The sequence below is a fragment of the Larus michahellis genome, chromosome Z (genome assembly GCF_964199755.1).
Source record: "Larus michahellis chromosome Z, bLarMic1.1, whole genome shotgun sequence".
NCBI classification, from domain to species: Eukaryota; Metazoa; Chordata; class Aves; order Charadriiformes; family Laridae; genus Larus; species Larus michahellis.
In genome coordinates, this window is record NC_133930.1 from 51551839 (window position 1) to 51566082 (window position 14244).

At 41.4% G+C, this 14244-nt stretch overlaps 1 protein-coding gene across 2 annotated transcripts in view; it reads right to left on the reverse strand.

The window, feature by feature from the left end:
* Positions 1-1364: 1364 nt before the first annotated feature.
* ROR2 (receptor tyrosine kinase like orphan receptor 2) overlaps positions 1365-14244 on the reverse strand; it is a 159253-nt gene continuing 146373 nt past the window's right edge. For both annotated transcript variants that reach the window (XM_074570399.1, XM_074570400.1), the window contains exons 6-9: positions 10584-10898; positions 8856-9101; positions 6987-7189; positions 1365-4758 (exon numbers count right to left, since the gene is read on the reverse strand). In XM_074570399.1, the coding sequence (XP_074426500.1) occupies positions 3316-4758; positions 6987-7189; positions 8856-9101; positions 10584-10898 (2207 nt within the window). In that variant the 3' untranslated portion in view covers positions 1365-3315. The remainder of the gene's footprint in view (positions 4759-6986; positions 7190-8855; positions 9102-10583; positions 10899-14244) is intronic.

Consider the following 14244-nt stretch of genomic DNA (forward strand, 5'->3'; position numbering starts at 1 on the left):
CTGCACATAAGAGAAGGGGCTGATGCCACCAGGTCTCCTTCCACCTCTTTCTCCAACAGCTCTTTCTTCACAACAGTCTGAGACAAGATCAGAGACCTGCACCATATCAGAGAGCTAGACTTGAGAGAGGACCGCTAAACCAGTTGGGATGGGTGAGGGGAGGGCATGCACCAGGTCCAGTGTCATAAACTACTGGAGACAGGGAAGAGGCAGTCTCTCTCAGTCACAGCCTCCTGCATATCAGTGGGCTGCTGTGAACACTAACAACGCTCTATCCACTTTTCCCAAGGTCAGTCCCTGTCTTCTTAGCAAGATCATATTGGCTGAAGCAGAGTAGGCAAGTAGCAAGTGGCAAGAGAAAACTTTTGAAACATCCCATACCCTTCTCAAAAACATCTTGCCTTCTCTTGGTCATCCAGACCTATATTTCTTGTGTAGAGAAGTTGTTATGCCACCAGGACAAACTCCAGCTTTGCTAGCCCTGGCGGGAAGAAGTAACTTTGCATGCCCTAGTGAGCAGCATTGTGCTGGCTTTGCTGGGCCCCAACCCCAACCCTTCCGTCCCTTATTCCCACCTTACCACCTTGTCCCATCCACATACCGTCACATCCCTTCCTGGGTTGTCCTTGGCCTTGCTTCCAAATCTTGAGGAAAGGAGATCCTGACTCTGGCTGGGTCTTTGCAGCAGACATCATGGGGCAGGGAGTAGCCTGGGGAGTTGCAGAGCAAGAAGTTACTACCAATACATATGACTTAGATTAGCCACTAATGTGTGGGTAGTGGTGCAGAGGTGGCCACCTGAGCCGCAGATGAGGTGTTTGCACGCTGTCACGGCTCTGACTGTTGCAGCTCAGGGAAGTGCATCCATATCAACTGATGGGAGAAAGCCCCTCTGTGGTACTGTGTGCATCACCAAGCCTGGCCTAGAGAATTGCATACTGCAATACTCTACCGTCATTTTGAGAGCACATACACATCTTAGTGGGGATGGGAAAGTCAGTACAGGAGCCTGTCCTATTTTTTCTAATTATAGCTATTTATAGGCTGGAATTTATGAGGCTTGAAGAAGGGAATTAGGAGTTTCCCAAACTGCACACAAAGCACACAAAGTTGTAATGCTCTTTGACTGTTAGAAATGGGCTGAACTTCAGACAGTGCTGTACAGACACTTCCATTGACTGCCACTTATGAGTGTATTGTATCTCTTCTCTCACTGATGCATGTGGTATAACTGGACTACTTACTCTCCATTTTTCAGGCAGTAAGTTAGCAAAGGAAGTCAGTGTAGTTGATTAATGAAGTTCATTAATCTGAGAACATGAAACCTAGAAGAGACAAAGAACTTAAAGTAAATAAACTTCACATTTTTTTTATTTATTTATCCTTTATTTAGTAATAGCACCCAAAGCTGCATTATATTAACACAAGTAATAAAGCTTTCATATTTTATTCCTACCAGTGCATTTCCAAATCCAGGTGAAATGCTGGAAATAAGTAATGCTGCCATACCATGAACACAGGGTGTAGATCACAATGATACACAACTTACAAGTGAATCCCAAAATAATAAAATAAAAAGTTGTAGTTTAGGTACGAAACCTGTAACATAAGGAACTGTGGCCATTTCTATTTCCACAAAGTACCATAACAAAACAGCAGCTGTAGGAACTATAAAGATAACATACTTAATCATATTTTTTGCATCACTTTATTGAATAGTCCATGTTGGATGTACAACTTATAGCTATAGTGTGTGTTGACTACAATGCTACAATGAGAATATGTATTGCTTGTATTACAGAAAGGGTCATGAAATGTATGGACCTGTCTGCATGTTTAACAAAATGAAACAGCAATACAATAAAACTGCACCACTTGTGAATATTGTAAATGGTTAAGTTATGAAGGCATTCATTCAAAAATCCAAATATTTCAATGAAAAAAGGTATATAAAATGTAGTAAAATATAAATTACATTTAAGGGTCTGTACATGATTCATCCTGCAAATAGAAGCAGAAAACCAGCACTTTGTACAGTATTGGTTATTTTGGTCTTCTAAAGTTCAAAGGTTCATTTTCACTAAAGAGGCAGGAAAAAACATGGTTTCACATGCAATCCAGCAGTAATTGCAGTAAATCAAGTAAGTCTATAACCCCGCACAAACCCCAACACTTTTACAATGTAGGAACATATATGTGGAGCCCTTTTCTATACTTGATAACCAATATGCAATTAAATTTGGATTGTTAAGTTAGTGCACACCTACAATATCCCCTACAATATCCCCATTTTTGGTTAACAGTGTATTAAGGCTGCTTGCTGCTGAAAATATGCAGCAGAGAAGGAATACTTTCATCCACAAATGCAGTCAGATGATCTCATCTGGAAGCTTCTGTCACAGTCATTCATTGGGAATGATGAAAGCAAGCCATCCTCTCTCCTCTCATGTTATTCCACAGGATGTTGTGGATGCTATAAGTTTATGTGGGTTCAAAATCATTTGGATAAATTCATGGTAGAAAATTCCATCGAGGGCTATTAAACAGAAAAAAGTTCCACTTCTGGCTTGGGAAGTCCCTAAGCCACAAATTGCTGGAGGCTGGGGAAATACCCTGGGGAAATTCTACAAGGGAAATTGCCCTTGCAGTCTCCCCTGGGCAGGCATTATTGATGGCCTTTCGAGACATGCTACTGGGCTGGACAGAACCATGGTCTGACTCAGCACGGCCAATTTTATGTTCATTTTCCCTACTTTTCCCTACTTTTCTGGTTACCGTAATAGAAACACGGATCAGTATTCTCAACTTGTTATTTTTTTCAGACTCAGAAAGAAAACACCAATCTTGTGTCCATTATCAAAGAGATAAATACTATAAACTAAGCTGTCCGTCATATCCAGGGCACTTCTTTATGCTCAGAGTAATCCTGCAACCATAGTTGGATTCCTTTTTGTGTTACTGGTTTAAGCATAATTCACTAACATTACACTCACATATCATGATATACATGATGTGCAATGCTACTCTGCAATACGTTGCACAGCAACAGTACATAACTGAAAAGCAGCTTCCCTCAAGAACTGTAGGACAGTAAAAAAGATTAAACCCAACAATTCTATACCATCATATTTGCAAAATCTGATGGTTGCAATGGTCAATAAACCCAGTATATCATTACTGCTGCACTTTACATGGGTGTAGGTGTTTTAGCTTTGTTTCTTTTAGTTAGATCAAAATCGTTGCCGTTAAGCCTAAAGATCTACAGTCTCCATGCATGGAAGTGATGTGAAATTCTTAGTAATGAGGCCAAATTCCTTAGGCTTCTGATTGAATTTCTGCTTCGTCCATCTGAAGTGTGTCATTATCACCCAGCAATTCTGTTTCAGGCACGGAGCCCTCCTCTTCCTCCTCCTCCTGGACGGGATTCTGGGCAATGTCTTCTGTTCCATTGTGTGTGTCATCTGTGCCCTCTGAGAGCAGAGCAGCCCTGTCAGCCACCGATGCATTGGAAGGTGCTGTTGTTACATAGCCTGTGCTGGTGGATCCACTCCCACTGTGGTGGGAGCCTGGTTTGGGAATGATCTGGGGAGGCATTTGCTGAGGAGCCATTTGCATTGGAATTTGGACAGGGTAAAAATTTGGCAAGTAAGCACCATAGGCAGGCATTGGCTGGTAACCATTGACTGGAATGTAGAGCTGAGGAGGTGGGACCATTGGTCTCATCTGCCCTTTCATTTGTATGAACTGTGGTTGAGGGAAAGCTGGAGTTTTCTGCTTTGGTCCAATGTACCTGGCATTGCTGACGTTGCTAACAGGGCTTGTGCTGAGAGAACTTGTTTGTGTGGTGTTGCTTGCCCCAGAAGTTTGCGCTGAGCTGTTGTAATTAGAAAGGTTTCCCCATGTTCTTAGTCTGTTGTGTATATCTTTAAATCTTGGTCTTCTGTTGGGAAATTCATTCCAACACTCCAACATCAAAGTGTATATCCATGTGGGGCAGTCGTCAGGACATGGCAAAACCTGTCGGTTCCTGATCATCTCGATGACATCCTGGTTAGAATAACCACAGTAAGGCTGCAGGCCATAGCTGAAAACTTCCCACAACACAACTCCATATGACCATATATCCGAATCAATAGAAAATTTGCCATACATAATAGCCTCAGGGGACATCCACCGGATAGGAAGAAGGGAATTTCCCATCAGTTTGTAGTAATCAGCAGCGTAAACTTCCCTGAAAAGGCCTAAATCAGATATTTTCACATTCAGTTTATCAAAAACCAGTATATTTCTAGTGGCCAAGTCCTTGTGGACAACATGGTGGCTTGAAAGATATTCCATTCCCGCAGCTATCTGAGTCACGATGTGGAAAAAGTCTGCTGGTTCCAGAGTGGATTTTACTGTCTTGTCATCGTCAGTGCTCCCAACGTCTGAATGTGGAGATCTCATCACCAAGAACTCATGGAGGTCACTGTGGGAACAATAACTAAAAATCATGCTTATGGGTTGTTCCTTCGTCACTATTCCCAGCAAACAAACAATGTTTGGGTGCTGTAATCGTGACCTCATCATTGCCTCATGTTTGAATTCTTCCCGAAGAGCCAGTTCTGCTTTGTCTTTGAGTGTCTTGATAGCAACAGCCTGTGTCTGTTCACCTGGTGCTGTACCAAAAAGATGCCCCTTGTAGACTTTGCCAAACCTCTCCTCTCCTAGTTCCTCCATAAACCGTACAGTGGACAGATTGATTTCTTTAAGTTTAGCCTGAAATTAAGTAAAGAAAATAAGTCAATAAAAAGTCCCAATGTTTTGTAAACAACAGAGTTTCTTATGAAAGAAAAGTTCCCAGTGGTTAAGTGCTCCAAATGGAAGATAAATTGGGCCAAAATTACTTCTCAGCTTTTTGTGTATTCACATCAGCATATTGATTTTACAGTTAACCTTGAAATGAGTTATACTATTATCAGAAGTGTAAATTGAATTATGCTGCAAGATGATGAGTATAATTATTTTTTCAAAGGAGCAACCATATTTCCTGCAAGCTAAATGAATAATCAGTTCAGAGTAAATCTGGCAAATAATGATGTCTGTAAACTGCAGCTGCACTTGCCCTACAGATCTGCCCAGAGGTGCCCACTGGACATGCGTCAGAAAAGCTGTGGGCACTGGCTGAGGAGGTGGCAGTCTTGGGGTGAACTGAAACATGCCTTCCAGCAGAAGATGGAAAAAAAACCTCTCTCTTTCAGTTCTACAGTGGCAGATATGCCCTTTCTCCTCCATTGCAGTACAGGAACAGCCCCCACTGAAAAACCTCGTGCTAGCTTTGATGAAGAGGCGGGTAGAAGAGGAGCAGAAGGGAGAAGGAATTTCTCTCTGGTACATGAAGGAATAGGTGGCAAAGCCAAGAGTGAGAAATCCCCAGAGCCTCCCTCCTGCAGCTGGTAGGGAGAGCAAGGGAGTTTGTGATGGTGATCTAATGGGCTCGTCCTGACCAGCATGGGCTGGAGGAGCCCCCAGCCAAGACAGATGCAGCTGGCAGAACTTCACACATAGCGCACTGGAGCAGGAGGGAGCAGGGCAGGCTGGAAAGAGGATTTAACAGGTGATTTGGGAGCAAGCTCTGATTTTGGTGGCCAACAGACTATGGACTGGACCAGACAGTTTCCTGCTGTTAAAAAAGTTTCTTTGCCCTAGATTTCCTATAGCAGAGTCTCAGGCAATAATCCAATAATCAAAAGAAAAAAATAATAATTTATTTGAGTGGTAGAGCAGCAACGACAGCCTGCTCTGGGTGCCTCTGGAAGAGGACACAGAACCAAGAAATTGCTGGGCAATTATACCCTGACAATCCATGCATCTGCCCCTCATGTGTTCTTCATTCATGCCCCCAGGTAATTTGTGGTCTGAGGTCTTCTTATTCCTTATCGGATTCTTTCTCTGTCTCTGTTAACTGTTCTTATCTTGGCAAGTTGCATCCTCCTCTGACAGTAGCTTCCTTATCTCCTGGCTTGTACCAGTCTTAGGGCCTTCTTTTATGTAACTAAGTAGAAGTTTAAAACAAGTTGAACTTACCTAGTTCAAGGTGAAGTTCACAGTTTGCGGCCTAAGGTTTCAGCAATTTTAGCTACGTACGCTGAATGAGTTCTATATAAGTAGTACACCAATGCAGCCTAGCGCTAAATTATTAACTCTAAGTGATTAATTTTATTTAAACTGAACCATTAATATTCCCTATTGTTTTACACAGTCCAGACTCAGCCATTCAACCTCCCCCTTATCACACAATTTGTTACAGTTGGTAATATCCCAGAAATATTCTACAGCTTCCTGAACAGATGTTGCCAATTGTTCCAAATAGAGCATTGTTTTTTAGAGCTTGCATCTTGTAAATGCTGTGATTAAAAATTCAACATTAGCTCTGAACAAGATTTTAGTGTGGAGATCAGTTAGTTGACCCAGAAAATAGCATGCAGGAGCTGAGGTCTGTAAACAGAAGTTCAAAGCCATTTTCACTTCACCATCCTTTGTGATACACAGCCTTAGAAATTTGTTGCACCCTGGCTCAGCTCCCTGCTCGGTGGTGGTTCAGAATACCAGCAGACTGAGCCGACAGATTAGACAAGAAGCCCCACCGTGCACGCTGCTTTAAACAAGCAAACTGGCCACCTCGTTACCAGGAGAGAAAAAGAGCTGCAGGCTGAAGACTGGATCAGAAATAACATTTCCAGTCACTGGGACTGCAGGCAGAATGAGGACTGACAGGTAAAGCCAAATGTCATAAAGTACTTTGTCCTGAAAGCTGTTGCCCAAGGCTAGGATTTCTCGATACAGCTAGGGAGTGCAAGACCTAATTTTCACTGAAGTAGATGGCCAGCACAGTATGAAAATTAGGTCCCTTACAACATGGCTCAATTTGAACACCAACAAGCTGAGACTCTGAAACTCATGACACTTTGGAAATATGTGACCTAAGCAAACTCTGGAAAAAATACCTGTTTATGTTGATTAATGAGTGGCATTTCCATGTCCTGGCTGGGAGATGCCATCAGCTGGCGGCGCTGTGGTGTAGCAGCAGAGGCCTTCTGCTTGTTTCGGCACATGCAGACCAGAAAGAAAAGGCAGGCGATAACCAGAGGGATGGCTATGCTGGGAACCAGGATATACAGGATTCCCATTTTACTGTTGTCACGTGGACCTGTCAGGCACAAAAATGTTCATTGTTTACAATAAGTATTTTTAATGCAGTCAATAGAAAAGCAAAAAACCCCAAACATCCAAAACCAGTATGATTATTGATACTATATTTTAAACAAAAAGTGAACTCCTACAGCTTGAAAGTAGAAGTCACGTAACTGTCTCCCCCTTCTTCATAATTTTCTATTAAATATTTCAAAGAAGTTTGAATGGACAAAGCAACTAGTGGTATGAACAAAACTAGGAGCCCCATATTTAATGTGTTGACTATAACAGTATGTGGTTTATTTCATTTTATTTTTGAGGCTTCTTGTTGTGGGAACTGTGGAACATAGACCTGAGTATCATTGCATTATCTTGTTCAGGGGATAAAAACCAAATGAGTAGTCTTTTTATCACAGTATATAAAGCAATGTGATAAACCACAGCACAGCATTGCCATCTGGCCTTCTCGCCCAACTTCAGCCATTTCATCAGCGCTTTGTCCACTTTTTACTTCCCCTGGTACTACTTCTGCCCAGAATAAAATAAATCTAATTTCTCACTGGCAGAGATATTTTTTGTTTTGTACTTAATAGAATTAAAGTGTTTTTACGTTACAGTGAGACAGACATGAAAAAGCCATCAAAACACTTAATAAGACTGCTCTGGAAACCTCCAAAAAGTCTGTTTTCTTTATACTTAGAGACCCTAGGAAAGCATAGTGATGTCCAAAATGTTCATTGGAACTGCCTGGGATGTTTTCTGCAATCCGCGGTTTTGCTATTTGCAGCTACTGCTTTCACCACAACCACATCCCAGTGTTATCTTTATACCATGTTACGTGCAATGTAGAAATTTATTATAAATGTCAAATCATGTTACTGTAAAAAAGTGAAGTAACTAAGAAATGTCATATCAGTTTTGAGTGCTGTTAAATACCCAGGCAATCGGTAACAAAACCACTTTTATGACTTCTATGATACATCTGTTGTTGCAGGAAACATGCTTTTCTTCCTAATGAAGCACAGTATTAAGTTGCTTTGTTGCGCCCAAAGACTGTTACCACTATACCAGCTCTAGAGTGCAGGCTGTACTAAGGCAGGGAAGTGCGTGGGACAGTATTAAGCCGTGAGAGCAGTGCTTTTTATTTTTGCTATCAGTTGTGTGGTTCAGAGCTGCTAGAAGATAGTGTAGGACTTTTATGATATGATCATGTGTTTTATGACATCTCTGCTTCTGCACTTCACGTGGTTTCCTTCCGATCAAGCATGGTGCTGTATCTCCCTCTACAGGATCTGAAAATCCTTGCTGCCTGCAAGGTGCCATACAGGTCAAACACAATATACCATTGAGGAGTGTGGGCAAACCAAACGCGTATAGGTGATAAGTACGTCAAGTCTGGCATTTGACAAGTTAGAATACAAACTGCAGCAGTATCGTTAATTATTATCTCAGCTTAAGCACCCAATACATAATAAAAAACTGTCACAGTATCCCAGTTACACTCTCTGATTTCCAGAAAATATTAAATGCCTACAACACAAAACAAGGGTGCCATATTACAGCAAGTGAAACATTTAAAAGCATAACCCTCTTAAGTGAATTGTACTTGTAAAAATAGGGAACATTCAAAATTGCACAGGATTCAGGATGGTAGTAGGGGAAAAAAGAAAGAGAATACATACTACAGGAAGGTATGTCACACAGTTCCATGCGTACGTTTTTATTCTTTGTAAAACACCAGGGCCCATCCATCTGACCTCCAGGATTTCGGCAATATGCATGTCCTCCACCTAGCTCTGGGAACTGTGTGCTTGTCAGATCATGGCTGTGGGGACTCTGAGAGTCCCAGAGTTGGCAAGTGTGGCCAGACTTGGTAACACTGACCGTCCCTCTGTAGTCTGCTCCAGAACCATTGTAGCACTGATGATCTGCAACGTAGGGTTTGACAAAACATTGCAAATAAGAAAACAATCAAGGGCCTACAAGACCAAAAGGGTGGAAGCGCATAGACTATGTATGCAAAAAGTACTTGAATTTAGGTACTTCAGGATTTAAATGAAAGCTGTGGGTTTTGAAATAACAGTTCTGCAAGTATCTGTACTCTTACACCCAGTTATTTCTGGATTCTGCCCTAGAGTATATCAGCTCTATGGCTATACACACCAGTATTTGGTAACTCTGAATGAAAGTTGATATTAAGGAGTTGGGGTTGTTCAGCCTGGAGAAGAGAAGGCTCTGGGGAGACCTTAGAGTCCCTTCCAGTCCCTAAAGGGGCTACAGGAAAGCTGGGGAGGGAGTCTTGATCTGGGAGCGGAGCAACAGGACAAGGGCTGATGGTTTTAAACTGGAAGAGGGTAGATTTAGATTAGATATGGGGAAGAAATTCTTTCCTGTGAGAGTGGTGAGACACCAGAACAGGTTGCCAAGAGAAGCTGTGGCTGCCCCATCCCTGGAGGTGTTCAAGGCCAGGCTGGATGGGGCTTTGAGCAGCCTGGTCTAGTGGGAGGTGTCTCTGCCCATGGCAGGGGGGTTGGAACTAGATGATCTTTAAGGTCGCTTCCAACCTAAATGTTTCTATGATTCTCTGATTGTATGACCCTGCTCCTAACTGTGGGTTCAGGCAATGGATATTCAGAATAGTCTTGTCACAGTTTGAACTTTAAACATCTCTTGGACCTTTCTTGTAACGTTCATTGTAGGGGGTGGTGATTAATTGCTAGGAAACAGAGTAGGCAGAAAAATTGTCAGCACATAATTACTGAACAACATAACAGCCCTTCTACTCATGGGATGCAAATATAAATTCACAGAAGTGAGATCAGTGTTTTCACCCATCCTATATGGGTGAAGAAAGACAATTACACTCCATGCTCAATTTACAGGAGTGGAGTTCCTTATAGAAAGAATGAACATTAAATGTTTAATGTCTGAACAGTTTTTTCCAGTGAAGCTTCCACAGCCTATTTGAGGTTTATTGATAGGTAAACAGAACTCACAAATAGCTGTATGGGGGGACTCATCCAGAAAGGCAAGGACTGAGCCAGAGGTGGGGGCAGGCATGTGGGAAGGGAAGCCTGCAACGCATTGCTGCCCCTCGCAAATCTGAGTCAGATTGGTTGTGTGCAGAGAGTTTTGTAGCCCAGAATGGTTGATATAACCTTTTCAGTACTAAGCAGCATCCTTTAAACTTCCTTGCCATCCTAACTATACCCTAAAACAGTGCAAGGTTATGGTCAGTATTAACATGATCAAAAGTAGTAGCATCCAGTATAGCACTATATATCTATATATCTCTATATCTCAGTACTTTCTTTACATAAAAGAATGACTGATAAAATACTGTCTCTCAGACCAAACCTGAGGAGGTAACAAACCCTACTTTTTCCCAGTGATGACACACCCAGACTTACATCGGCTGAGTCTCTCCACGGGGATCCCAATCCTTATGCAGTTGGCAGCTTCCAAGGTGTCAGGTCGTGGGAGATCCTCACACTTAGGCAACTGTAGCTGCATCAAGATGAGGGGGTTTGACCTAGCGATGTTGTATTCCTGCCTACAGAGATCGTTCTCCAGAACTTCACATTCATCCCGGCACAGCTCCCGTGGCTTAGGCGTCCGAGAGCGCTCATCACACAAGGGAAACACAAAGTGGCAGAAGGATGGTATAGCAAACTGTGAGCACTGATCAGACAAATGCGTAGAAGTGCCAATCATGGTAAATGCAGCTAGAAAGGAACAAAAGTACTGCCTTAAGTATTAATTAAAAAAAAAAAGCATGAGAAACAACAAAATTTCCACGTCATTTGCCTTTTATAACTTTCATCTTTTCTTGAGGGTCTGAAAGCCTACTAAGCAGCAGGGAAATGAGGCAATTTCTGCTGTAAAGGAGAGCTAACAAATGCATAAACAAACCCACCATCCGTCTCCCTCTGATGTCTGCATAGAGCTTGTAGTACCTTAGTTCTTAGCAAGTTACCCAAGTGACTAGCATTGAGCAAACTGTCAGCACTTGCCTAATTTTAACTTGAAAAAATACAGAGTGAAAGCAAGATACACCTGCCAGCATGTTGACATGTATTTCCAATGTTCCTAATTAGGTAAAATCTGAATGAGGAACACCTAGATTCTTCTTTCTGTAGACATTTTGATCAATAAACAAGGCAAGTGTTTTTCAAGTCTTGAAAGGCAAAAGGAAGTGCGCCATTGGTATATGAGGAGACATTGCTATTAATAGACATGAGAAGACTAACAGGCAGCAGTTTTGGCAAAAATGAATGTAATCAATCTCATCATACTGACCACATTAAGATGAAAGTCATAATGGATTAGGAACTTAATCCTGCCCTTCAGCATCTACACACTAACATATATCTGAGATTTTTTTTGCACATTGCAAAGAAAAGACAAATGTGCATATGCAGCATCTATCTGGGGATGAATGAAGCTTTAAATGCAGAAACATTCACTCCCACACTAGAAAGCATCATCTGTGAACGAGGTTTGCTAGACTGCACATTCCACCAACACACACTATTAAAAGAGAGGAAATGAGCAGTTCAAGTCATTCAGCAGTCTATTTACAACATACAAATTAATTCTTTCCATCTTGTCCAGCTCTCTTCTTTCAACCATCTACTTCCTGCCGCCACCTGCTATCAGAGAGTCTCCTGTCTCTTCCTAAACACGACACATGCAACGAGCAGCCCCAACTCCAGCCTTTTGTACTGTTTACACCTTTGCTTGTTTTAATACAGGGATATTAACACAGGAATATAACTGCTTGTCAGTCATGTAGGGAACACTGCATGCAAGGATGGTATCAGGCCTCAAATGACAGCTGTGACACGTGCTTGTCCTGAAGACTAACAGGGAAAAAATAAACCGGGAGGGGGGAAGCAGGCACTGTTGGCTATTTGAAATACCACACTAATTTTTGTGAAGGCATTACAGAATTTAGATAAGCATGAGTGAAGAGTGCACAATTCACAATCATGTCCTTATTTTGATGAGGGCTGCAAAAGCTGGAAGGATGGTGTGATGGCATCTAAGGGGTTTATTTTTTTAGTTATTAAACAGATATAAAACAGCACAACAAAGACATTGCTAGCCACACACACCCAGAGGTCAGGGGTCAGGTCTGTGCACTCTTTATTGTTGGCTTTCCAGTCTTTCAAGTCATGTCTCAAGTTTTTCTCCAGAAACGTCCTTCTTTTTTTTTAATAGAAGGCTACAATTCTCACCTTACCATGTGGCCAGGACCAAACAGCACCAGGGGCCATTGAGACAAAAGGAATGTCGTCAGCACGGCAGGGAAATGAAAATCCAGAGTGAAAATTCCCCATAGATGTCGCCTGAAACCTTATTAAATTTTCTCGGTGTCAGGCGGCAGGTGTCACTGTTTCCTACGCACAGCCTCCCCTTAATGCCCTACGGCTCTGGGCACAAGGGCCTTTCACCAAAAACGGCACTTAAAAAGTACGGGCAAAAGCATAAGCAAAATCTCAGCAGCAGTTATACAGCACATTTATTTTTTATTATCTAACACGTTACTGCAATTTCAAAAATACCCTGTCATTTGGACAGAGAACACCCAGTCTTGCAATACTTGTTTTATGTATAAGAAGACTTGTAAGAACCAAGTAAATTGTGAAATCCTCAGGATTATTTTGCATAAAGCATTTAGTATGTCCTTCAGATGTATATAGTTTGAAAATGCCATTTTATTGATGGATTACCGTTACTGCCTAGCTAGGCACTAGGTAGCTCTAAGTGGTGGTTCACAGAGTTTTCCTGAAAAAGAACAGTTCCATCAGAAATTCTCTTAAATTCTAGGACAGACAGTACCAGCCCCCAGCCTCCAAAAATCTAACTGATAATCAGTGGTATTAGGGATCCAGGAGCCAGATCCATCTATGTCCATGTGGTATGTTCCAGAAACAAGTGTAAATTGATCAATAAACATTTTGTGGAATATATCACAGGATTTCTTGGAGTTTTGTGTTTTGTTTTGCTTTTCTGTTTTGTTTTGGCTTTTGTTTTTTTGGTTATTTTTAAAGGACATTATGAACCTGATTCATGGAGTTACAAATTTAATCATTTCAAATAGCTGAACATTTCTGTATTGCTGAAAAACATCCAAACAGGATAGAGATTATGCTGTAGAAAAAAATTTCATCAATAGTATGTATTAATTAATGACATAATGGTAACAGAGGCTGGAATTACAACAGAGTACAGGAGAAAGAGGGAGGAGAATGAGTTGCAATAGCACAAGGAAAGGTCAGCACCTGGATTTTACCAGTCCAGGAATCTGATCACCATCTCAAGAACAGAAAAAAACGTGACCTGGATTTCAGGCTTGACAATTAGGGGCTGACAAGTGAAGTCAAACTAGGTATTTTGGCAACTAGGTATGTTAAAATGGCAAATTCAATTAGTTAACCATACATGGCCAGACACAAATAAGCTCCTACTGGACTGAGTTAATTGCTCATATATTATGAGAAACAGTTTGATCTATTTCATGGATTCATTTGCTTGCTCTTCTTCTGTACATCAGAGTCACAGCTGCTAACGTCAGCTAACGGAGGTCCAGTGAAGAAAACCCATGTTGATGTACAGCATCAGCAGGGGCAGAGCACAGAAAGGTTGACTCTTTTTTTTTTTTTTTTTTTTTTTTTCCAATGTGAAATCCAGACTCTGATAGGATTATACAGAAGGACAGGAAATCCAAGGGAAAGGCCACCATATATTTTTCAAGAAAATCAAAACCCAGTGATTTTATATTACATCACAAATTGAGTTTTTAAAAAATCTTCCATTTGAATCCATCACAAAAAAGCTCCAGTATAAACTATGAGCTGTTAAAAAGTCCATGCTCTGACATTTTAGTTAAAGACATGAAAAAAGCTTCTACGCATGAGAGCAGTAATTCATCTTCCTTGCTCCAAATTTTGCCAACTGCATAGGTGGGAAACTGGCTTACCTTCTCTAAACCTTAGTATAAGGATAAAACTGAAAAAGATGCTAGCACTATTTATACCTAAACTGGATGCTTTCATGGATGTTTTT